At 36.4% G+C, this 23,709-nt stretch overlaps 1 protein-coding gene across 3 annotated transcripts in view; it reads right to left on the bottom strand.

Moving 5' to 3' along the window:
* ATAD2 (ATPase family AAA domain containing 2) overlaps positions 1-19,493 on the bottom strand; it is a 58,344-nt gene extending 38,851 nt beyond the window's left edge. The window contains exons 1-8 of one of the 3 annotated variants that reach the window (XM_031439581.2): positions 19,290-19,493; positions 10,401-10,549; positions 5,522-5,571; positions 4,006-4,171; positions 3,602-3,704; positions 3,265-3,352; positions 2,303-2,491; positions 1,568-1,685 (exon numbers count right to left, since the gene is read on the bottom strand). In XM_031439581.2, coding sequence (XP_031295441.1) covers positions 1,568-1,685; positions 2,303-2,491; positions 3,265-3,352; positions 3,602-3,704; positions 4,006-4,171; positions 5,522-5,571; positions 10,401-10,549; positions 19,290-19,457 — 1,031 coding nt within the window. In that variant the 5' untranslated portion in view covers positions 19,458-19,493. Of the gene's footprint in view, positions 1-1,567; positions 1,686-2,302; positions 2,492-3,264; positions 3,353-3,601; positions 3,705-4,005; positions 4,172-5,521; positions 5,572-10,400; positions 10,550-18,621; positions 18,730-18,860; positions 18,935-19,289 lie in introns of those variants that run through there. The other 2 variants (XM_064476867.1, XM_064476866.1) reach the window with 2 other exon arrangements.
* Between the last annotated feature and the right edge of the window lie 4,216 nt (positions 19,494-23,709).

Raw genomic sequence — 23,709 nt, 5'->3', positions numbered from 1 at the left:
CGTACTCAAACATTTGTCAAACAATTGGAGGGGAAAAAAATCCTGTACCCTAGGAGCTATGCAGTATCGTGAGACACTATTCATAGAGAAAGGGTCGATCCTGTGAACTAAATATGGGAACTCAAGCATCAAAGTGGCAAAAAAGAAATCCTACCTGCTGCAGGATACCTTGTTGGTGGTGACTACAGAGGCAGTAAATCAACAAGCATGTTACTTCCAGAAATATAAACACATTATATATGAGAGAAGGAATTAAATTTCAAAGCAACTGTCAGTCTCCCACTTCTGCTAGATCAGAGAGGCCTGTCTTGTGAGTTAGGCAACCAAGACAGCTGCCCTAGACTTATGTTTGACGGGGACTCCGGGGAGCACGACACCTCACTCTCCTTTTCTGAAGATCGTTAAATTTCACTAACAAAATAGGGGTCTCTAACAACATCCTAAGGGGTCAGTGAAAAGCACAGACAGTATGGCCTCTTTCCACATGCAGTGTATCCTGGCCAGCCCTGACAGGTTGCCTTTGTGATCGCTATCCTTCTGGGCTCTCATGTGAAAATGGACGATGAAACAAGAAATCTACAATGTACATATCTTGACTTTGATACTCTGAAAATGAAATTGAGAGACCAAGGGACACAGGTAGTATTTCATATTCTAGGAAGAAAAGAGGAATTTGTCAGCACCTACAGAACTGTTACCTTCCACAGCTAAAACATATCAATCTGTTTCTAAAAGGAGGCTTCTAAGAACTGTCTGACTAGTTGAAATCTCATAGGACTTCAGTCTTACTTCTGAGCAGATTAATAATATTAGGAAAAAAGTACCATTTCCCAAACCGATGTCTTTTTTTCTGCCTTTTTAGTCTTCACCCTACAAGCTTCCTCATTCATGAACTACTATAATGCCACTACTACCCAGAAAGTTCTAATGCATCCAAAATCTTTTATTACTCAAGAGAATGAAGCCAGAATGAAGAAACAAGAATTACCTCTTTGGACTTAACTATGACCGAAAAGCAGTAAGTGTCAAATTACAGAAGGAAAAGAAACCCACAAATAATTTGAACAAAGAAAATTAATGTTTCCTACTATAAAAGAGAAACAAATTTGAAAAATAAATCTAAAAAAGGATGGTCAGAATCATGAGAAGTCTAGAAGTCACATAACTCAGAATGTTTGTCTTGGTAAGAAAATATGTTTGTGAGAGTATGTGAGGACAAGATTAATCTATACTCTAACTTAATGTGAAGATTAAATGAAACAGTGTACGTAAAATGCTTAACACCAAGACAGGAATACAGTCAACAATGAAACAAAGGTAGCTCTCTATTAATAAAGTGTGGAACAATGGAATAAACTACCTTACCGTGGTAGTTACTAATAATTCCTATTAGCGAAAACAAAAGCTTGTCAGTGGTAGTGGGGATTAAAGGCATAGCACTAACTCTCCCAAATATATGCAATTCTAGAATTCTATCCTTGTACACCCAATCCTAAAACTCTAGAATCCTACCCTAACATAGCCACAATTAAGTTGTCACAAATCAATCACTCTTTCAGGACCAAACCTGTTCATTCGTTTACAGTAAGGACTTCTTGGTCCCGCAGAAGATAACCGATATCTTGGTCTTGCTGGAGAAGCTGGACCACTATAAAATATGTTGGGCTTTCTCTGATGACGAGGTTCTTAAAGAAAAAAAAAATTACATGTATATGACATATAAATATGTATAGAGATAATTCTGCTCTTCATCTAAATACTTACAAAGGTGCTGTCTTCCATGAAAATACTAGTACATATCCACTACAGAATATTTTACTGTTCATGTTTTAAATCATTTATGTCTGCAGGGTTGCTGTTAAATATATATGTATAGCACAGACACCAACCAACCAAAACATACACTGGCCATAAACAACCATTATGATTGTATTGATGCATAACAGCTGATTATCAGCCTTGCATATACATGATCATAAGTATTAAGGTATGACTTTACTCAAGCAATCAAAAGCAGTCCTATTTATACAAATTTTACAAAATAAAGTACAAAGCTGTGTGAAATCTAAAGACAGACATGAAATTTCAAAAACAGTCCAATTATTTGCTTTGGTCAAGGTTAACATTTAACTTTCTTTAGAAGAAATAACTTCCTGCACACTTTAGATAAGTTAAGAAAGACAATAGCCATGAGTACTCTGCACAATGAAAACATGAAAAATAAGGATAACAGAGGAAGGGCAATAAAGATAAAGGTAATATAATTACATCTTCCCCTGGGAAAAAAATATATAGCACTTACTTTCCAATGGAGCCTGGTAGTAAACAGTAGCTTTTCTCTGTCTAAGATAATATCGTTTCTGATTATCTTCTTCTCCGTCCTCTTCATCTTCATCGTCATCATCTTCATCGTCATCATCTTCATCATCATCATCATCTTCATCTTCACCATCATCTTCATCTTCTTGGTCTTCACCCTCTTCAGATGATTCTACCATTAAGAAAGATTTACTTTCAGGATACTCCCCAAAATGTTAATAATTTTTAACATGGGGGATAGAAAGAGATCCTCCTTTTAAAATGTATTTACTTCTAGATTGTTCACAGAAAGAATCTGTAATTCTTTTGCAATATTAAATGAAGATGTTTAAAAATGAAGTAAAAAACTGTATAATTAAAAATGACAAGAAGAAAGAAAAAAGAAAGTTTTTAAAAGGCTACTGTCAGTAAGTACCAAACTAAAGTTTATGGTATTTCTGCTAACTTCATGAATATAGTGGACTATATACTTAAGCTTCCACATTAATGTAATATGTTGAGAAATCCAAGTATCTCCTCACTTAGTTTTTGCCTTTTAAACTTAAGTTTGACATTCCATCCAGCCCTCTGGCTGTCACTGAGTTACATACAGCATAACTCAAATAATCTACTTATGATAATATAATAAATCACAGCAGTAATTCCTAAACAGAATAATAAAACTTAACTTTAATCACCTTTTAACTAAAATAGAGATATGTTGTCTGTAGGTGTATTAAACAAGCAAACCAGTTTCATTTGCTTTAGAACTGTTGATTTCAAATACTTTCCCAACAAAACATATTATCCTTTTATCTCACCTGCCCCATTTTTCTCTTAAACTATAACCAACCCTTTGATTTATCCAATTACTATGTCACAGCTTCTAAATAAAAAGGCTACAATCTACTAAATAAAAAGTACTGAAATTCAAACCCAGAACACAGAACAAAAGAAAAGACTAACCCACACTGCCTTCTTGATTGTCAGTTGTCTCTTCATCAGTTCTTTGAATACCTTTTTGTTTTCCTCTTGTGTACATGTTAAGATTCCCCTAAAAATGTTTAAGTAAAATCCATTAACATTTAGTATATTTTTTTAAAAAATCCAGTCGAATCTTCCAATCTTGCTTAAAATATAGTTTCAGCTATAAACTCTTACAACTCCAGCAATAACTAGTGACTGATCAAACAAATGCTGAAGAAAATGATAAATAATTTAACCAAAAAATGGATAGGTACTATAGAAAAAAGGGTAAACTGGAGATTATTAAATTATCTCCTTAATGGAAGAATATATTTACTTCTTTTGTTTGATTAAACACTCCCAAGTCTTCAAGTTCTCTCATTCGTTGTCTACGCATTTTCTTCATATCATCCATTTTTTGAAGTACAGCTTCAGCAGTGCTTAAAAAAATTGATATGAATATAAGCTAAAATTGTAAAAGAGTAGTACATTTTAAAAAACTTAATTTTTCTTCCACTGCATTCTTCGAGTGCTGGGATTTTAAATATCGCTACAAAAAGTACTTTCACTTTTATAAAAATATTTTAAAATATTCTTTTCAAGAATTTAAATACTCATAATGATAACTCTCCTTTACAATTTACATAAGCTGAATGCGTTAGATATTTATGCTAGTCAAAATCTAGTCCCCAACAAAATTTTGCCAGGTCAGTCATCTTGATCTAAATAATTTTTACTTACTTTGTTATAAGTTTGTCAAATAGCACAGACTGGTTCACACTACCATAACGACTTCTAATCCTACAACTTCGGCGAACTTCAACATCACCATTCTCTTCATGCAAGTGTTCTGTATTTTGAACAATGTTTCTAGTCCTCAATGACCGAGTAACTGGAATCACTTTGTCTTCATAGATGTATATATAAAAGCAAATGGAAAGATTTGAAATAACAGAACTTATAAATGTATTCTAAAATGAACAACTGAACAGCTACACTTTCATATAACAAAATTATAGTATCTTAAACTTAATCCTTAAAAATATTAGGGAGGAAAAAAAGTTACAACATATACCTACCATACAATCCAGCCATATCATTCTCAAGAGAAAAGGAAAGATATATATAATACAAAGACTTGCGCACAAATGTTCAAAGTAGTTGGTGACAGCCTCAAAATGGAAACAACCCAAAAGTCCATCAAAAGATGAATAAACAAATTGTGGGAAACAACCTAAGGATCTGTCAATAGATGATGGGTAAAGACAACGTGGAATATACACACAATAGAATATTATTCAGCCATAAGAAAGGACATCCTACCATTTCCAATATGATGACTGGAAATTGAGGGCATTATGCTAAGTGAAATACAAGTCAGAGAAAGACAAATACTGAACGATATTACCTATATGTGGAATCTAGCAAAATTGAACTCATAGAAAGAGACTAGAATGATGGTTACAAAAGACTGGGTGGTGGGGTGAGAGAAAAGGGCAGATTGTTGGTCAAAAAGTACAAATTTCCAGCCATATGATAAGCAAGTCATAAAGCTCTAATATGCAGCGTAACAATTATAGTTGATAATACTGTATTGTATACTTGAAAGTTGCTAAGAAAGCGATTTCTTAAATGTTCTCAGCACAAAAAAGAAATGGTAATTATGTGACAGGATGCAGGTGTTAGCTAAAGCTATGGTAGTAATCATTCTGCAATATATACATATATATAAGTATCAAATCAACATTTGTTGTACCCCTTAAATTAACACAATATTACATGTTAATTATATCACAATAAGACTGAGGGAAGAAAAAGACGAATTGTCCTATATCCATATAATGGACTACTACTCAGCAATAAAAACCAACAACGTGGATAATACTCAAAGTAATTATGTAGAGTAAAAGAACTCAGACAAAAAAGAATGCAAACTATGTAATTCCACTGATACAAAATTCTAGAAAATACAAACTAATCTATAGTGACAAAAAGTAGATTGCTGATGGCTGCTCAGGAATCTTGGGGCATGGAGAGTATGGAGAGGAGCCAGGGGAGCCAGGAGGGATTATAAAGGGGCCTGAGGAAATCTGAGAGGTGACAGTTATCTTCATTATCTTATTGTGGTTTCACGGCACACACTTATGTCAAAACCAAACAAACTATACACTTTAAATATGGAGAGTTTATTACATGTACCTCAATATACCTGTAAAAAAAAATTAATTACATGTTTAAATGCCTTAACATTACTTACCTTCTTTGCACTCGTCTTTTTTTTTATCAGCCTGCTGTCTGGCCAACTGCCTATATGAAAAAAATACATTAAATAATTCAAAATAGTTGACATAATTTTAAATCCTATATCTCATAGCACTACAAACTAGGACAAAAGCTAAATCAGCTTGGAGGGTAAATACCTATAGATACCAAAAAACCTAAAAGGAAAAAAATTAGCTTGAGAATATCTATGCTTATATAAATGATGGCTAAACAAAGGCTGAGAACTCTGCTGTGAAATTTAACGATATATGGTCATCCCTCAGTATCAGTAGGAGACTGGTTCCAGAATCCCTGGAACCCCCACTCCATGAATACCAAAATCTGAAGGTGCTCAAGTCTCATATAAAAGGGTGTCTTATTTGCATATAACCTATGCCCATCCTTGGTATACTTATAAATTCTCTCTAGGTTACTTTTAATACCTAATGCAATGTAAATGCTATATAAATAGTTGTCAGCTAGTGGTAAATTCAAGTTTTGCTTTTTGGAACTTTCTGGAATTTTTTTTGGTGGGGTATTTTTGATCCATGGTTGGTTGAATCTGTGGATACAAAACCCACAGATACAGAGGGCTAACCATATGCATTAACTCTTAGCTAAACAGAATTAATCAAATCAAAGTATCTTACTTAAAATAAGAAATGAAATCCTTAACCCAAGTATTTAGGTACAATTGAACTAGTAAGCACTGAGTAAAAACGAGACAATGTGTTTTATACCACAGGGGTATAGTGGCCCCATATCCTTGAGGAGTTTATAACTATACACAGAACTATGAACATCTCAAAGAATTTAGTGATATGTTAATTTCCTTCTAGGAACGTTTGCTGGCTACAGTCTTTACATGACATGTATTATTATTCACATGTAGCAACAGTCACATTTGTGAATCAGATATCCCACCTACAAACTGACATACAGAATCTGTTGAATTGGAAAGAACATCTTCCAACACTTAAAAAAACTAACCTTCTCTCATCCTTTCCCCAAAATCCACTGAGCAAGCAAAGCAATATGTCTCATTAACTTATTTTTAGGAACTCAATTTTCCATACTTGGATAGGCTCTATCTATTAATCAACCTATGTATCAAGATATTTGCAAGTGGGCTGGCTGTACCCATGGAATTTCAAATGTGACACCCTAAAATAAAACAAAATCATCTTATCCAGAAGTCAACTCATCCTCATAACAATGTAAGTCATCATTAGTTCCCTACCTCTTTTGGAACACAGGTAAGAACCAAGAAGAAAATAAAAAACCTTTCAGTAATCTATCTACAGGTCAAGGCCTAGTTTGTTCCCAGGCTCACAGACATTTCTCACAGAGGAGCCCCTCCTCCCATACCATGCAGGTCTATACTTTTATTAACTAGGCCCCCTATTAGATGCTAAAAACACAAAGATTAAAGCAGTGTTCCCCCTCCTTTTTTTTTGCCTGCAGGGGAAGCACTTTTCCCTTTGCAGGGTTTGTTAAACCTTTTCTTAAACAGCTAGATAATAAAAAATTTAGGCTTGTTAGCCATACAGTCTGTCATAACTACTCCTACAACTCTAACATTGAAGCGGGAAAACAGCCATAGACAGAATGAATGGGCACGGCTATGTTCCAATGAAACTATTTACAAAAACAGGTGTCTGGACTTTTGTCAACTCCTGCAAATCTTTTCTCCCTAGAAAACTGCACATACACATACAAGTTTAAACTTTATTTCAGAAGTTTCATGTGCCCCCTGAAAACCATGATTACTAGACCCTACTTAAGAATTCTAGGGCCAAAGAAATACATATCCTGCCCTCAAGGCATAGTTACTCAAATCTTTCTATATTATTCTACCAGTCTTGGTCCCCTGGTCTTTGAGCTCCAAACAGATTGAAAACAAGGGGGAGGTGGTAGAGTGAAAAAACACAGAAAGGAAGTAAGCAAAGAGATGACTATAGTCAGGCAAACTGGCAAAAGCAAAAAAGGTCAGCCTGATAAGAAAAACTACATAAAGCAGAATTTAAAAATATGACAGGCCACTTTATGTAAGTCTTATACAAACAGGTCCTGATGCTGTCACTTTATAAAATTATAGTCTTTGTGATAATGGGGATACAGGGAGTTTTTTTTAAAGATAGGAATTCTTCTCCATAGAAGAAATACAAATGGCTGACCAATAAGTACATAAAAAGATACTTAACATTATTAGCTATCAAAGAAATGCAAATAAGAACCACAATGAGATACTTCATTCCCACTAAAATGGCTAAAACTGAAGACAGACTACGACAAGTGTTGGTGAAGCTATATAGAGAAACTGGAACCCTCATACACTGCTGGTGGGAATGTAAAATGGTATAGTGGCTTTGGACAAGTTTGGCAGTTCCTCAACATTAAAACAGAGTTATCATTTAGCCCAGAAATTCATTTCTACCCAGAAGAATCTAAAGCTTATGTCCACACAAAAATCTGTACACCACTGTTCACAGCATTATTCATATCAACCCAAAAGCGTAAACAATTCAAATGAGTCAATAAACAAAATGTGATATATTCACATAATGGAATCTTATTTGGCAATAAAAAGAATGAAGTGTTGATAAATACTACACTATAGATAAACCTTCAAAACATTATACCAAGTAAAAGAAGCCAGACACAAAAGGCCATATAGTGTATGATTCCACCTATATGAAATGTCCAGAATAGGCAAATCCACAGAGATAGAAAGTAGATCATGGTTCCCAAGGGGCCAGGGGTGGGGGAATAACAGGCGTGGGGTTTCTTGTTGGGGTGATGAAAATGTTCTGAAATTAGATAGCAGGGATGATTGCACAATATTGTGAATATTCTAAAACCACTGAATTACACACTTTAAAATCGTGAATTTTATGGTATGTGAATTAGATTTCAGTAAGTCATGATTTTTAAATAATTAATAAAAAGACAGGAAATCAATATATTTTAGAAGGAATCTAATTTACCAAGTCACTCATCCTTAAATCAGGATTTAAAAAGCACTTACTTTAATACAGCTCTTTACTATCTTTTGAGCATAAAGTCTAGTCAATGTTTTACAAACATGAATAACATACAGAGCCTTCTAAAGACAGACTTTGAGGACTTTCAACATTAATTTTTTTATGACTATGTACAAGCCACACTAGATATAAATTCATTTAAGTTTTATACAAATAAAACCATAAAACCAACCACCAACAAAAGTATTAACAGAATACATTGCAGGTTTTGCTGAAACAAAATAGCCATTTGCTGTGTGAATGTGGTTCAGATTGCTATCAGTTTCCCTTGAATTTGGCATGATATATATCATTTTTGTTATGTATCATGATGACAATTCATCCACTTCTTTTTATATGAAGTGCTCCAAACCTTCATTTGAACAGCATGCCATGACATCACACCACCAAGCTTTCTCTTAGAAGCAGATGCATCGTTATGTGTTAAGGTTAGACTAGATCTTATCTAATGAACCTGAGATAACTAAAGTACTACTACTTGGTGCCAACTGTAAACATAACTGAAATTTTATGACTAGTTTTTTATAAAGTAGCACTTTAGATCATTCAGAATGTTTATTTTCCTTCAGATCATGAAACACATTTTTTCATTCTCAGAGAACTCATGGACCCCACACACCCCACACAAGAAGAGTTCAATTTTCAGAAATAATGGGGTAGCTTAAATCATATTTCATCAACTCTAAAAATTGTACATTCTCCCCTATTTTAACATCTTTCAAATTGGGATATCTTACAATTGACTTAGTGTTTATTTTTCTTTTTCACTGTCTCATAAAATAATGTTGTGTGTTTCAATTGTTGCTACCTTGGATTCCATGAAATACAGCAGTAGGCATGCCATAAATAGTGGCTGAAGTAAAATGCAGGTTTAAATATAAATGAGACCAATTCAGTAATTTTTTAAAAAAGTGACCAAAAAGTAAACTTAAAAGGGCACCACCTCACTTATTTGGAAAATATGCTACACAAAATAAGAATCAAAATTTTATTTGAGTAGGAGGATTCTAGTTTTCTAAGCCATTATGAGTAAATTCTTTATGAGAAGAATTAATGTAAAAACAATTATCTCATCAAACAAATTTTATTCTAATTGGCACTCCCCTCTCTTTATGTTAAGCTCATCAAAATGGGGAAAAAAGTGAATGTTTTGAGGTAATTAAAGCTGGAGTTAAATTTACCCTGGATCAAACAAACTCAAGTCCCACAAACGACATAACCAACTAATTCATTGAAACTAACTCCTTGAGTATTAAAATGGGATTCATACCACCTATCTCTGGGTTCTTGAGAAAAGAAATTTAAATATGTATAAAGCATCTAGTTCCATTAAAGAAGTTAAAAAAAAAAAAAAATCATGTTCCACCTATGTGAAGACTAGTTTTAGAAGTATACCAACACAGATATTCATAAATTACTTAGAACTGATGATAGCAAGCAATTAGATATATAACTACTTTGAATAGTAGTAGTTAGAAAGGCTTTTTACAGACTATGAAGCAATACCACATATCATAAGCAAGTTACAGTCACAAAGTCTCTATATTACTCAAGTACTTAGAACTGATCCTGTATCAACCAATCTTGTTAGCTGCCCTCACACATATCACAGAATCATCTTTGAACAAGAAAATAAAAACAAACCTGATTATATACATATTACATTTTTAATTAAATTAATACTCATTTGTTACAATTTCATTTCAAATAAATTACATTTTACAACCTGTACTCTTTATAACTGGTTAAGAATATACTTAAAAATTAAATGTAAATCCTAAATTACTACTTTAAATGATTCTGAATAAGCATTCAACCATCCTGTATTACCTTGTAAAATGCCTGCCATTAGCATGTTTCTCTGTTATTTCCATATTCTTGTCGAAACTAGAATCTGAAGAATTCTGTGCATTTTTTCTCAAAGATCTTAAAGCACGTGTCCGGTGGTAGGTTTCAACTTCCTTTACTGAAGACCCATCCTTTAAAAAAAAATTAAGAAAGCCATTAAATTTTTCTTCAGTCAAATCCCCAAGTTAAACTCCTCCTAAGATTTCTCTGTTATTACAAGTTTGTAACAACTGCTTTTGGTGCAACACCATTTTGAATCTCCTCAGGAAACTATAATAGTTAATATCTAGAATGATCATTTTATGATAAACAATTATCAGCAAAGTCTAGGAAGTGGCTAGTATAAGATTTATTGATGGTTTATAGTTCAATTTCGTAAAAGTAGTCTGGAGAGTGAAATTTTGGATCACTGATAAAAAGTTGTAGTAGTTCATAACAGTTAAGTACTCTTTTATTTTACAGCTACAGAAATTAGACAGATACACAGATACACCGTTGTCTGTCATGCAACCACTGGCAGCAACCTTAAAATGAGTGAACAATCAGAACTGTAATTTTTGGCTTGGATGACAAAAATGAGTTACTACTATCTCAAACAGTTTCTCCAAGATAATGCAACAACTGAATTTAAGAACTGTTTAGGTATGTTGATCTGTTGTAAAAACCATAGAGCTCCATTTAACTTTATTTTTGCTCAATAGACTAGAGGCTCTCTAAGTTAGTGGGTTGCTTTTATGAGCTACAGAAGTTCTGTCATAAAGTATTCAAAATTTCATATATGCCTCTCTGAAATCATATAGAGCATACTTTTACATTAAAAAAGAAAGCACAAGTGCCTGAAAAGTCTATAATCCTATGCCTTACTACTCTAAAAATGGACAGTTTCAGAAAAGCAAGCAGTGTTCTTGTTTTGTTTTTTTTTAAATGAAATATTAGTGCGCCCCTATGCCCCTTAGGCTGGCTTTATCTGGTCATTCATTTAGTTTTATTAGGACATTGTGTTGTTTAATTTTGTTTCATGCACAATATTTGATTAATCCACAAGTAAGGATATTTATACAACGAGGATCCGTGTAAGAATTAGACAGGTACTTCATAAGATATTAAGTGATATGTATGATTTGTTCCCACTTTTATCAGTGTACTACACATTTAGGTAGGTGTATTCTTTTTAAAATGAATATCTACATCTTAGATGGGTGTAGTGTAACTTAAGACTTTCCAAGGAAAACTGTAAGGGGATCTATTTTCAGTTTCTCAACTTCCATATGTACTTTTTCTTAAAACTGATCTGTCTGAGAAAGCACCTTAATACAAGGCATCCTCTTTCATTTACCTCCCATTTTAGAAAAGAAAGTAGAGCCTCTCACTCATTCTGAATCTTACTATTGTGGACTGCTTCAAGTCATGAGAAACCTTCGTAAAGCCAAACAAAGAAAAACATTAGTGTAGGTGTTAAGAAATTGAATGGCTAAGCTAGGCAACAAATCCTTTCCTTTGTTAGGTGGTTTCCAATTCTTTGCTTTCAACAAAATTGAAAGGAGACCTAATCAAGCTAAGAGACCATTAAAAATGTTTGTCAAGTGATTTTCCAAATATAAGCCAGAAAAACTGAGTGCACTGCAACAAAACTCCTTTCATTACTATCTACTTATTTATGTGAACAATGTTTCTCAGTGCTTACATTTATTAAAACAATGAAATGGATGCCAAAACACTGTCTTCAGCAATAAGTAAGATTCATCCACAGATACATAAACTAACTGGTGTGGATGGGGGTCTTCAACCACAGGAAATTCTAACAAAGTATTACTTCCTATGTTTAATCATTTTAAATCAAAGTAGGTTTTTTTTGTTTTGCTCAATTGAATATTAATAATTGTAATTCAATATGGAAAATTTTGATTTCTTGGAGCGTTGTCATCACAGAAAAGCGGAAAAATTTCAAATTTTGTTTTACAAGTATGAAAGGATAATTAAATGACTTTTCAGCATAAAAACATATCAAGATAAAATGCTATGTTAAGTGAACTGGAAATACAAATTAAAAGAGGGAAAAATAGAAATAAGGTAAAATTTCTGACTGCTAAAAGAGCTTGTTCATGTATTTTTTTGTTTGTTTCAAGACATGTATCAAATAAGTATGGTTTCTAGACTCCAGTGGATATTTAAAGTCTGATGTAATACTTAAAAAAAAGTCAACATTAAAAGATGACAGAAATGATTTTCTTTGTAACTATTTAAACCGATGGGGGCAGAGGGAGCTTAGATGGCAGCTTAAAAATGTAAAAGATTACAGAGCTAAAAAAATTTTTAGAAACTCAGAAGAAAACAGGGGAAAACTTTCATGACATTGGATTTGGCAATGATTTCTTAGATATGACACCAAAAGCACAGATATCAAAAGGAAAAATAGGTAAGCTGGACTTCATCAAAATTTAAACTTTTACGCAAAAGGACGTTATCAACAGAGTGAAATAGAAACCCGGGAATAGGAGAACATGTTTGCAAACCATATTTGTGACCAAAAATTGCTATCTATGATATACAAAGAACTCCTATGTTCTAACAACAACAACAACAAAAATTTTTAAATGGGCAAAGAATTTTGAGTAGAAATTTCTCCAACGAATACACACAAATGGCCAATACATATGTGAAAAGAAGTTTAACATAACTAGTCATAAGGAAATACAAACCAAACCTACAATGAGATACCACTTCACACTCATTAGGATGGCCACTATCAAAAAAAAAAAAAAAAAAAAGAGAGAGAGAGAGAATAAGTGATGGCAAGGATGTGGAGAAACTGGAACCCTTGTGTGTAAAATGGTACAGCCACTGTGGAAAATGATATGGCAATTCCTCAAAAAATAAAGACAGAATTACTGTAGGATCCAGCAATGCTACTTTTGGGGATATACTCAAAAGAAGTGAAAGCAGGGACTTAACAGATATCTGAATGCCCATATTCACAGGAGCATTATTCACAACAGCCAAAAGGTGGAAGCGATCTTACTGTTCATCAACAAATGAATGTATAAAATGCACACATATACACACACACACACACACATATACATAGTACATACAACAGAATACTATCCAGTCTTAAAAATAAAGGAAATTTTAACACATTGAAGTAACATGGATGAACCCTGAATATATTATGCTAAGTGAAGTAAGTCTGTCACATGAGAACAAAAATTGTTTCTTCTTATGAGGCTTCAAGAATAGTCAAATTCAAAGAGATATAGGAAGTAGAATGATGGTTGCCAGGGGTTGAATGGAGGGAAAATGGGGAGTTAGTGTTTAATAGGTACAGAGTTTCAGTTTAGGAAGATGAAAATTTCTGGAGATGGAGGGTGGTGATAGCTATAGAAGAGTGTGAATGTACTTAACGTTATAAAACTGTACACTTAAAATGGTTAAAATGATAAACTTTGTTATCTATATTTTATTACAATTAAAAAAAAAGCAAATGTCACCACATTCCAGGGAATAATTAAAAAAGGTTTGTTTCCATAGGAAAAAAGAAAAGAGGGGGGTGCTAAATACTGGGGAAAAAAAGATTCTCTGAGAAACTTGGAAGATTTAATCTTATAAGTGGTATAAGTATATCTTTGATTTGCATAGTGAGTGGCTTAGTTCATTCTCCCTAAATAAGCACTAGGCATCAAGAAAAGCTCTCCTTATAAAAATAAGGTCCTACTGTACAGTATAGGGAACTGTATTCAATACCATGGAATGGCCTATAATGAAAAATATGAAAAGGAATATACATATGTATAACTGAATCACTATGCTGTACACCAGAAATTAACACAATATTGTAAACTGACTATACATCAATTAAAAAAAATTAATTAAAAAAAAGTTTTTAAAAAGGCTCTTCTTAAAGCATGGAGAAAAAAACAAAAAACAGGTTTTTGGGGAATCACCTATATAGAAGTACACACTTGGGAATTTAAAAGTATCAATAACTTCCAAAAATGTTTCATATAAAAGCAACAAAAATTAAATCAATATGTGTACATTATAATCACATAATGAAGAAATGCAGAGATGAAACTGTCACCCTTAATTCCAGCTACCCACAGATAACCACTATTAACATTTTGGTGCATAAACCATTCTTATGCAAACATATTTACACAATTTTAAAACTGGGATAATGCTATTTATGCTCTGTAATTTTTTACCAGTAATACAACCATTTCCCCATGTCATGAAATATTATTCCAAATATCTTTTAAAATAAATGAGCAGTATTCCAGCCATTACATGAATCTATTTAACAAACTGCTTAATACATTACATTTAGGTTATCTGCCATTTTTTGTATGTATTATAAATACCTCTAGATGAACTATCTTGTGTACATCTGATTTCCTGCAGGAACCAGCAGCTATTAAAAAAGTCCCATCTTAACATAGCTAATCAAAATAATTCTCAAGAGGTAAGTTAAACACCAACAATTAACAGTAATTAACACTGGATGACTGAAACGGAGACTTTCACTACTATCAATTTTTCATATTTTTGCAACATGTATTACTAGAAAACATTTTCCTAGCAGGTGAAAAACAAAGAAAACATACTTAATCTGAAAACTAAACCTAGAGATATAGTGTCCTCATTTATCCTTTGGCTAAAATATACTTCAATATTGAGAGCACTGATAGTTCTTTAAAAGTGAGGGTTTTAAAAAAGGAAAAAATTCATTTCATTAAATTTAAAGTCTGTTATAATCTTGCAGAATCAGTAAGTTAGTATAGGGAGCATGCAACAGTAACAAAAGGTCTTCCCCAAAGCAGACACAACTGCATAATAGAAACGCTGTTAATTTTCCACAAAAGAGCAGGCAAGCTTTAAATTCATAACAAAAAAATATAAATGGGAGTCAGCTGGTTGAGTCAATTCAAGTATCAATTCAACAAATGAGGTTAAATAGGATTTTTAAAACCATAGTTATAATATTGACGTAAAATATATTCATCCAGACTTAGGGCTTCTTGAAAGCTTGAACAGCAGTATACTCTAATGCACAATGGTATACATGTTATACACAGAATGGCTGTGATATCTCTCCTTAGCTTCAGCTTTAAGCACTGGTGTGGTCAATTAACTACCACAAGTTCCAGTAATTTGGTTTCTAACTCTATAGCTCTTTCAGTGGATCTAAAACTATCTCCTAATAGTTAAGTCCAATCGCCAATTCTGCCTCACTGACTGCGATGAAGTTGGTCACTCCTTTCTTTGCTTTGATCTTTTGTTTACATGATACTCTTTTTAAACCTAATTCATCCTCTTCTCCCCCTTAAAATAAAGCCAATTCTCCAGATCTTAAATATTTTTGTGTTTTCCTGTTTTCATTCACCTTCAAGAATTCAACTATCAAGTCTATATAGGTGACTCCCAAAGAAAAATAGTCCTAACTTCTCACCAAACTCTGGCATCATATTCCCAATGGTATACAGCTTACCTCTTTAGCAGGAAACACTGCCTTCCCTCCCTGTATCTGAACAACTCTCAGACCCCTTGCAGTACTTTTGGACTTTTTCTCGGTCCCTCTTAGTACCACCTTAACTTACGCTCTAGTTTTTTCTGCTTTGGTCTATTGCGATAATAGTGTTCTCAGTAAGAACTCAAACTCTTAAAGATAGACTGCCTAGGATTGATTCTTGGCATGTCACTTGGAGCTGTGTAATACTGTTCAAGTTACTTAAGGTAGAGACTTTAGTTTCCATATCTGTAATAAGGATGATAATAGTAATAGTTACTTTATGGAGAAAGTGCATGTGTGAATATTAGGTACCTTGCCTGGCACCTAACAAGTGTTATACAAATGGTCGCTATTAGTATTAACATCTTTTAACTGGTCTTCCAAACTCCTGATTTGTTGACTATAATCCCTTCTAAACACCAGCTTATCAGATCCTTGTTCTAAAAGTTGCAAATTCTAAGCCTAAAATCAAAGGCCAGCCTAATACAAACCAACAAAAATAGACTATTTATTATTACTGCAAAACAAGTACTCTCAAATGCAGGGAAGCCATGTTACTCAACTCTAGGGATCAACATTTAATGCCACATGTCAAAATCCTCTACGGAGGAGACATAGAAGAGAGGAGTACCATGTCTCAAAAAGGTGTAATTCCCACTGGACATCCCAGCCTGGAAAATAGCCTTTTCACCATACAACAATGAGCTAAGTGCCACCTGCTCAACCACCACATACCACTGATGTGGCAAGACAATTAACAAAATATTCATTACGCACTTACTATACTCTAGGTTCTCTTCGAGGTGCCAAGAATTCACAGCTAAACAAAAGGTCAAAATCCAAATCTCTATAGAGTTACAATCTGATTTGGGGAGAGATAAAAAAAAAACATTTAAAAAGTAGGAAATTACAGAATATTGAGAAGGAGGTAAGTGCTGGGGAACAAAAAACAGAGTAAAGGGGCCTGTCAATGAGTGGTCTGTAATTTTAAATAGGGTGGTTAGGGTAGGCATCATCAAAAAGGTAGAACTTTAGGAAAGACTTGAAAGAGACTGATTCCTAGGTTCTCCCAGGTAGGACTCACAGCTCTATCAATTATTATAAAGGTGAATTTGAGCAAGCTTTAAGTCTCTGTGGCTCAGTCCTCTCACCTGCAAAGATAATCATACCTATCTTATAAGGTTATCAGGGTTGAGTTAGTATTTGTAAAATTCTTGGAACACATTAAGCACTATGAGTTCTGAGTTTTTTTTTTTTTTTTAATTTAAAAAAAGGTAAAAGGTAAAGGAATGGCTCATGCAGATATTTAGGGAGAGTGTTCCCAACAGAAGGTAGAGTAAGTGCAAACGTCTTGGGATTCAAGGAGCAGCTAGGCCAGAGTGGCTAAAGTAGACTGGGTTTTGCAAAAGGGAGAATGGAAGAGGATGTCGTCATGAGGGAAGGGGGCAAGGAAATGTAGGACTGCTCCTCAAATTTTAAATTTTACTCTTAGGGATTTTTGAGCAGAGGAGTCACCAACTGTTTCGACTTTAAAAGATCACTCTTTAAGCTATACTGAGAACTGATTTCTGGGGGAGGAGGGCATTAGAGGGTGGGAAATAGGGAGGCCAGTCAAGAATCTATTTTCATAATCCAGGCAAGAGATAATGGCTTTGAAAGCAAAGCCAACAGAATTTGCTAATATGAAATGAGAGGAGTCATGAGTGACTGTAACATTTTTAACCTGAGGAACGGAAAAAATGGAGTGGCCATTAAAATTGACTGTGGTCTTAATAGCTGACAATGACTGAGTCCTAATCATAAACCAAGTGATCAGGTAATCTCCTTACATGCATAATGACATTTAGTCCTCACTACCCACATGGTGGGTTATCACCCCTTTCAACAAGTATAGAAAACTGCACATTATTGGAACCCTAAGGTTCAAAGCTAACAGTTCTTTATGGTACTTAACCAGTATTCAATACAACATTACAGTCACAGGATCTAACATTATTCTGAAGATAATAAACAATATTTACTGAAATAATTAGCTTTTCTGAACATAGGTTAATAATTCAAGGGACTGAGTTCACTGGAGAAGTGTCCAGCCTCCCCAGAGTTCTAACAACTTCTGCCTATGATTGAGAAACAGATCCTGAAAGGCAGGAAATTATTTGTTTTACAATTCTGAATCACAATTTCAGAGACTAGGCTCTCTCATTCCCCTTAGCACTGACAACTCATTTCATATAGTGACCACTCCCCTATCTACATTTTGTCACTCTCTCCCACCACACATACCTCTCCTTGGCCTCTCACTGTGACCTTCCAGTTCCTAAACCTCTCTCTGGTCTTATTTTCCCACCCCCACGCCTACAACAGAACTAGGCTCCTTCCTGCTGCCTTAACTTTCACTAGCGTTGCTTCCTCAATTTCTCCAGCCTTTTGTTAACGCTGTCTCCTCCACCTCTCTTTTAGCAGCTGGGGTGGGGAGGTGGAGGGACTCTCCCTCGGCGTTAAGTCCGCCAAACATCCTAACGGTACTTCAGACCCAGAAGGAGAAGCACTTCTTTTAAGAAGACTATACTGCTCCACCAGCTTGGAAACCTACAGACCTTCTTCATAACTGAAGCATGACGTAAAAGGAAGGGAAAGGTGGTGGAGGCAGAGAATCCAAGTTTCAATTTAATTTTAGATCCACCACTTACTGATTACCTTCTTGAGTCCGCTTTTCATCTGTAAGATAAATATCATAACTCTCCATTCCCATGGAGCCGTTATGATGCCCAAGTGAAGAGGATGTACGTGAAACGTTGCTCTCCATCCCTTCACATTACGCAACCTGGTAGTAGTCACTGCGCTGATTACCGAACCTCTCTGGATCGTAAATGAAGGTCAGGGAACCTGTTACAATCTTTCTATCCCCCGCGGCCCCTAAAACACTTATTACGCACACAGTAAGCGGTCAGTAAATGCCTCTGGCTCTCGATCGCTGCGAACCTAGGGCGGGAGCCTGGGCGACTGGTTAGGGAAGGGTGTGAGATGGGGGATGGGGCAGCCCCCAAGCCAAGGTTCGGCCTCCAACTGCACTTCGTCTGCGTAGGGCTTCGGTTTCCTCTCGCGTAAAAGTAGGCAGTAACGCACTGCTCAGCCCTCCTCCAGTCAGCCCCATCTCGCACCCGACCCACACCCCCCTTCGGGCTCCGATCTCGAGAAGCCTTCCATTTTACTTGTCCTCCACCACACTCCGGCCAACCCGCCCCCTCCTCCGCGCCAACTGTCACCCGGACCGCCCGCCCATCCCCCGAGGCCCCACTCGGGCAGCGGGCCGCGGACAGTCCCCCAGGCCCGGCCCGAGGGGTCCGCCCCAGGCCGGTACTCACGCCTGCGGCGGCCGCGGTGACGGCGGACTGCTCAGCGGCGCCGGCCGAGCGGAGCCGCCTCCGGCCGATCTGCTCCAGGCTGAGGAACTCGTTGGACAGGTCCAGGGAGTCCGTGGCCGAGGCGGCGGGGTGGCTGTGCAGCTCCAGGCTGCTGCGAAGGACCACCATCTTCTCTGCCTCCTCGCCCCGGCGGCCGCGGCGGGAGACGCACCCGAGGCCGGGCAACAGCCGCTCAGGCTCTTCCGCGCTCCGAATTCTGGCGCCACAAGCTCCGCGCCGACGGCCGCAGAGCGCGCGTCTGGAATCCCTCCGCCGCCAGTCCCGCCCACGCCACCACCCTACGACAGCGGGCTCGAAACTTTCCTTCCATCTGTACAGCGAAGGTCTTAGGGCCGAATTTGAGGAGAGCCCGCACGGACAGTGTCGAGGGCCCGAGCGGAAAGCGACGGGAGACTACTGACTCCTTTTACTTAGATAGTTCCGGCTCGCTGAGCTCGGCGGAGGGAGACGGTGAGTAGTGGCGCGAGATCCCTTTTGGAATTTTGGCGCGTGGACGCCGGCGGGGGAAGGGAGGCTCCCGCCCGCTCTGATTGGCTGGTGGGGCCTGGGGCTCCTCCCCGCCCCTTCCGACACCTGCCCTCCGCTTCCCGCCACGCTGGATTCAAATGCAAAATGCCCAGTCCTTGACTGCAGGCGGGTAAGCACTTGGCTTTTGACAGATGTTGACTTTGATTCTCAAAAACTTTTTACTGATAGTTTAACCAGAACAAGTTAACGGAAAGGGAACTAAAAGCTAGCTGGCAGAGTATTGCAGTTAAGGACGCAGTTACGTACCAAGTGCTGTCGATCCCACATATGTGATCTTGAGCAAATGATTCACCTTTCTGGGCCTTAATTTCCTAACCTGTAAATTAATTATAATACCTAAGGTTCTAAGATATTATTATACCTAAAACCGTGTCTGCACATATAAATATTTGCTACTATTACAGAAATACAGAAAATGGCTTCTCCAAAATTAAAGCAGTTACTTGACTCCTTTGAAATAGATAACAACATGCTGAATGATCAGAATGTGAGAGGAATCCTAGTAAAAGAAAAACGAAAGCTACTTGTTGATTTGTATAACTACATTTCCTTAATTCGACATTTGTTAAATGTTTACTGAGCATCTATTAAGTGTCAGATAGTATTCTAAGCACTGTGAACAAAAAGCAAAAATGCCCTCATGAACTTAAGTTCTGTAAAAGGAGAAAAATAATTAAATAAATACGTTTGTTAAAAGGTAGTTTAGTGTTACAGAGATATGTAAAGTAGGGAAGGTGAAGGGAAACCTGCAACTTTAAACAGAATCATTAGGGAATGTCTCCCGAAGTATAAGCAAAGACCTAAAGGAGGTTAGGTATATCTGGGAGAAGAGACATGCAGGCAGAGGGAAGGGGAGGACACCAGGCCAGTGACATCAAAGAGGAACAAAGCTGCCTGGAGCAGACCCTCCAAGGCCTCAGCTTTAAGGTTTTTTTTTGTTTTTGTTTTTTCCTTTTTATTATAAGTGGGATGAAAAGACATCACAGGATATTGAACAGAGGAATGACTTATTCTGACTTTTTGAAAGAATCCCTCTGACTGCTGCATGGAGAATGCAGTATTGGGGACATATTTATGCTGAAAATATTTGTTGTTAGTCTGAGATTCAGTTTTAACTGGGTGTCCTACATTTTTATTTGCTAACTGGCAATCCTAGTTAGGAGGCCACCACAATTATCCAGGCAAGAGATGACGGTGACGTAGACCAGCATGAGAGCAGTAGAGGTAAGGAGAAATTGTTAAATTCTGGGAATATATGGAAGAAAGAGCCACCTGAATTTGCTAATTAATTGGATTAAGTCATGAGAGAAAGAGAGGAGTCAAGGATAACTCCAATTTTTTTTTGTTTGTTTGTTTGGTTTTTTCTTGAGCTAATGGCAAGATGAAGTTGTGCTTTAGATGGAGAAGGCTCTGGCTAAAGCAAGTTTGGATGGAATATCAGGAATCCCTTTCCATGCACATTTAAGATACAGAAGTTATTGTTTATTCAACACTTAAAATTTGGCCTTTTAGAAGTTCTGAAAAATGTATGCACCATGATATTTACCACAGCATTACTTATGATGTCAAAAAGCTGAAAACAACTTGAATGTCCCTCAGTGGGACCTTAAGAAGAATGCTATACAACTGCTGCCAAAACATGGCCTCTGTACCCTGCTTACCAAATTGAGACTCAAAGAAAGAGTTTTGGATGAAGTAGAAAAGGCAACCTTATTTCTTTGCCGAGCAAAGGGGGTCACAGTGGGTTAATACCTTTGAGACCGTGAGCCTGCTGGGGAGAGAAGGCAGGGAGGTTTATAGTAAAAGTTTAAGAGTTCAAGGGGCAGGGCTAGTTTCCATAGAGACTACATTCAGGGTAACAAATTGTTGCAAAGTTGTTCTTGTTTTTGTAGATGTGCAGTCCCTTCCCTTTGCTGTGTATGAAGTTCACTTCCAGCTTTGGGTCTCTTCTAATATTCTTGTACCTAGAACAAAGGATGCATAGGAAGAGGCTCTGAGGAAAAGAGAAAAACCTGTGCAGTTTAAGGTCAGGTTGATAAATGCTTTTAACCTTTTAAGCAGACTTAGACCTGGGATCTCCTGCTGCAGGCTGAAGACTGCAGCTCAAACAACAGGATACAAGGAAACCACAAGGGGTCAAGAGAAGGGCACTGGGGACAACAGCAGGGCACTGAGCATAATCCCTGCACACAGCACCACGAAGAATTTGGGCAGATCATCCAAGCGTCCCTCCTCTCCAGCCCAACCCTGGCCAGCAAGAGCATGAGAAAAACCCTTTAAACCATTATACAGTTAAGCAGTTACCAACACTATTACAGATATCAGATGGACACCAGTGATGACAATACTGGGTTACACAGTCATTAAAAATTATGATGCAATTCTGTGTTAATTTAATTATATGAAAAGTTGTGCACAATGCATTGTAACTTGTTGAGAAAGTACAAGGAAGTATCAAACAGTTCCATCTTTGTTTTTTAAAAAAAGTATATACATGCATTGGAAAAAGTCCCAAAGAAACTACAACAAAATGTTAATGGTTAATTTGTGGATGGTAATATTATGTTGTTGTGTAGTTTTGTTATACTTTTCTCAACTTTTCTGTTTTTTTTTCAATAAATAAATATGTATTATTTAATAATAGAGAAAAAGAAAAGCTTTAGGATGATTGTTTACCCAATATAAATGGAAGTGGAAAGAATATTTAAACTAACATAATCTACTCTTATGATATTTTCACTTTTCTTTATGCATTTTATACCTCAATAAACATTTATAAAGAGAACTGCCACCCCAAAGTCATATGCATTTGTGATTTTTGTTAGATATTACCAAATTGACCTCTACAGAAGTTATAGCTATCATTTTAGTTTTTAGATTTTTTTTAATAAGCAAAGAAATAGAAATTTTAGAACATCAAGAGGCAGAGCCAAACAGTTTTCTCTGTTCCTTTATTCTCTGTCCAACAATATTAAGAATTACCACACTTGCTTTAGCCTTTATTTGATGTAGTGGGTTGATTTATGTGACCCAAAAGGATACATCGAAGTCCTAAATTCTGGCACCTGTAAATGTGATCTTATTTGGAAAAAGCATCTTTGCAGATGTAATTAAGGATCTTGAAATGAGATCATCCTGGATTTATGGTGGCCCCTAAATCCAATGACTGGTGTCATAAGAGAAAGGAGAGGAAGATTCAACACACAGAGACACACAGAAAAGAATGAGATGTGAGGATAGAGGCAGAGATTGGAGTGAGGCACTGACAAGCCAAGGAACACCAAGGATTGTCAGCAACACCAGAAGCTGGGAGAGAAGTACGGAAAATGCCCCCTCAGAGCCTCCAGAAGGAAACAACCCTGCTGACACCTTGGTTTCACATTTCTGGCCTCCCGAACCATGAGAAAATACAGTTCTAGGTTTAAAGCCAGCTATTTTGTAGTAATTTGTTACAGCAGGGTTAGGAAACTTAGAGTTGGTCTGGAATGGGTCTTTGGCAAGTCATACTTCTTTCTTTTGCTGAAGTCTTAGCTATTGTTGATAGGAATGACTTGATTTAGGAAAAGAGGGGCAGTAGAAATGGAGGTTCTTTCCCACACTCCCTGACTTCTTAAAGAGGGTCAAGTGTGACAAAAAAGAGGGCTGAGGTAAGAGCTAATCATACTTCCATTACCTCATTTGAGATGAGGTCATAGGTGGGCCCCTTTCTGTTCTTTGGTAACAAAATTAGAAAGTGAACATCACTTAGGACAGGGATGTCTTTCAAGAATGTTGTAAATCTGACCTTACTTAAATTTGGTAGTTAATCTCATTGACTTTGTCCAAAAGAGGA

The sequence above is a fragment of the Camelus dromedarius genome, chromosome 20, assembly GCF_036321535.1.
Source record: "Camelus dromedarius isolate mCamDro1 chromosome 20, mCamDro1.pat, whole genome shotgun sequence".
Classification (NCBI taxonomy): domain Eukaryota; kingdom Metazoa; phylum Chordata; class Mammalia; order Artiodactyla; family Camelidae; genus Camelus; species Camelus dromedarius.
This window is presented reverse-complemented; position numbering and strand designations above follow the sequence as displayed.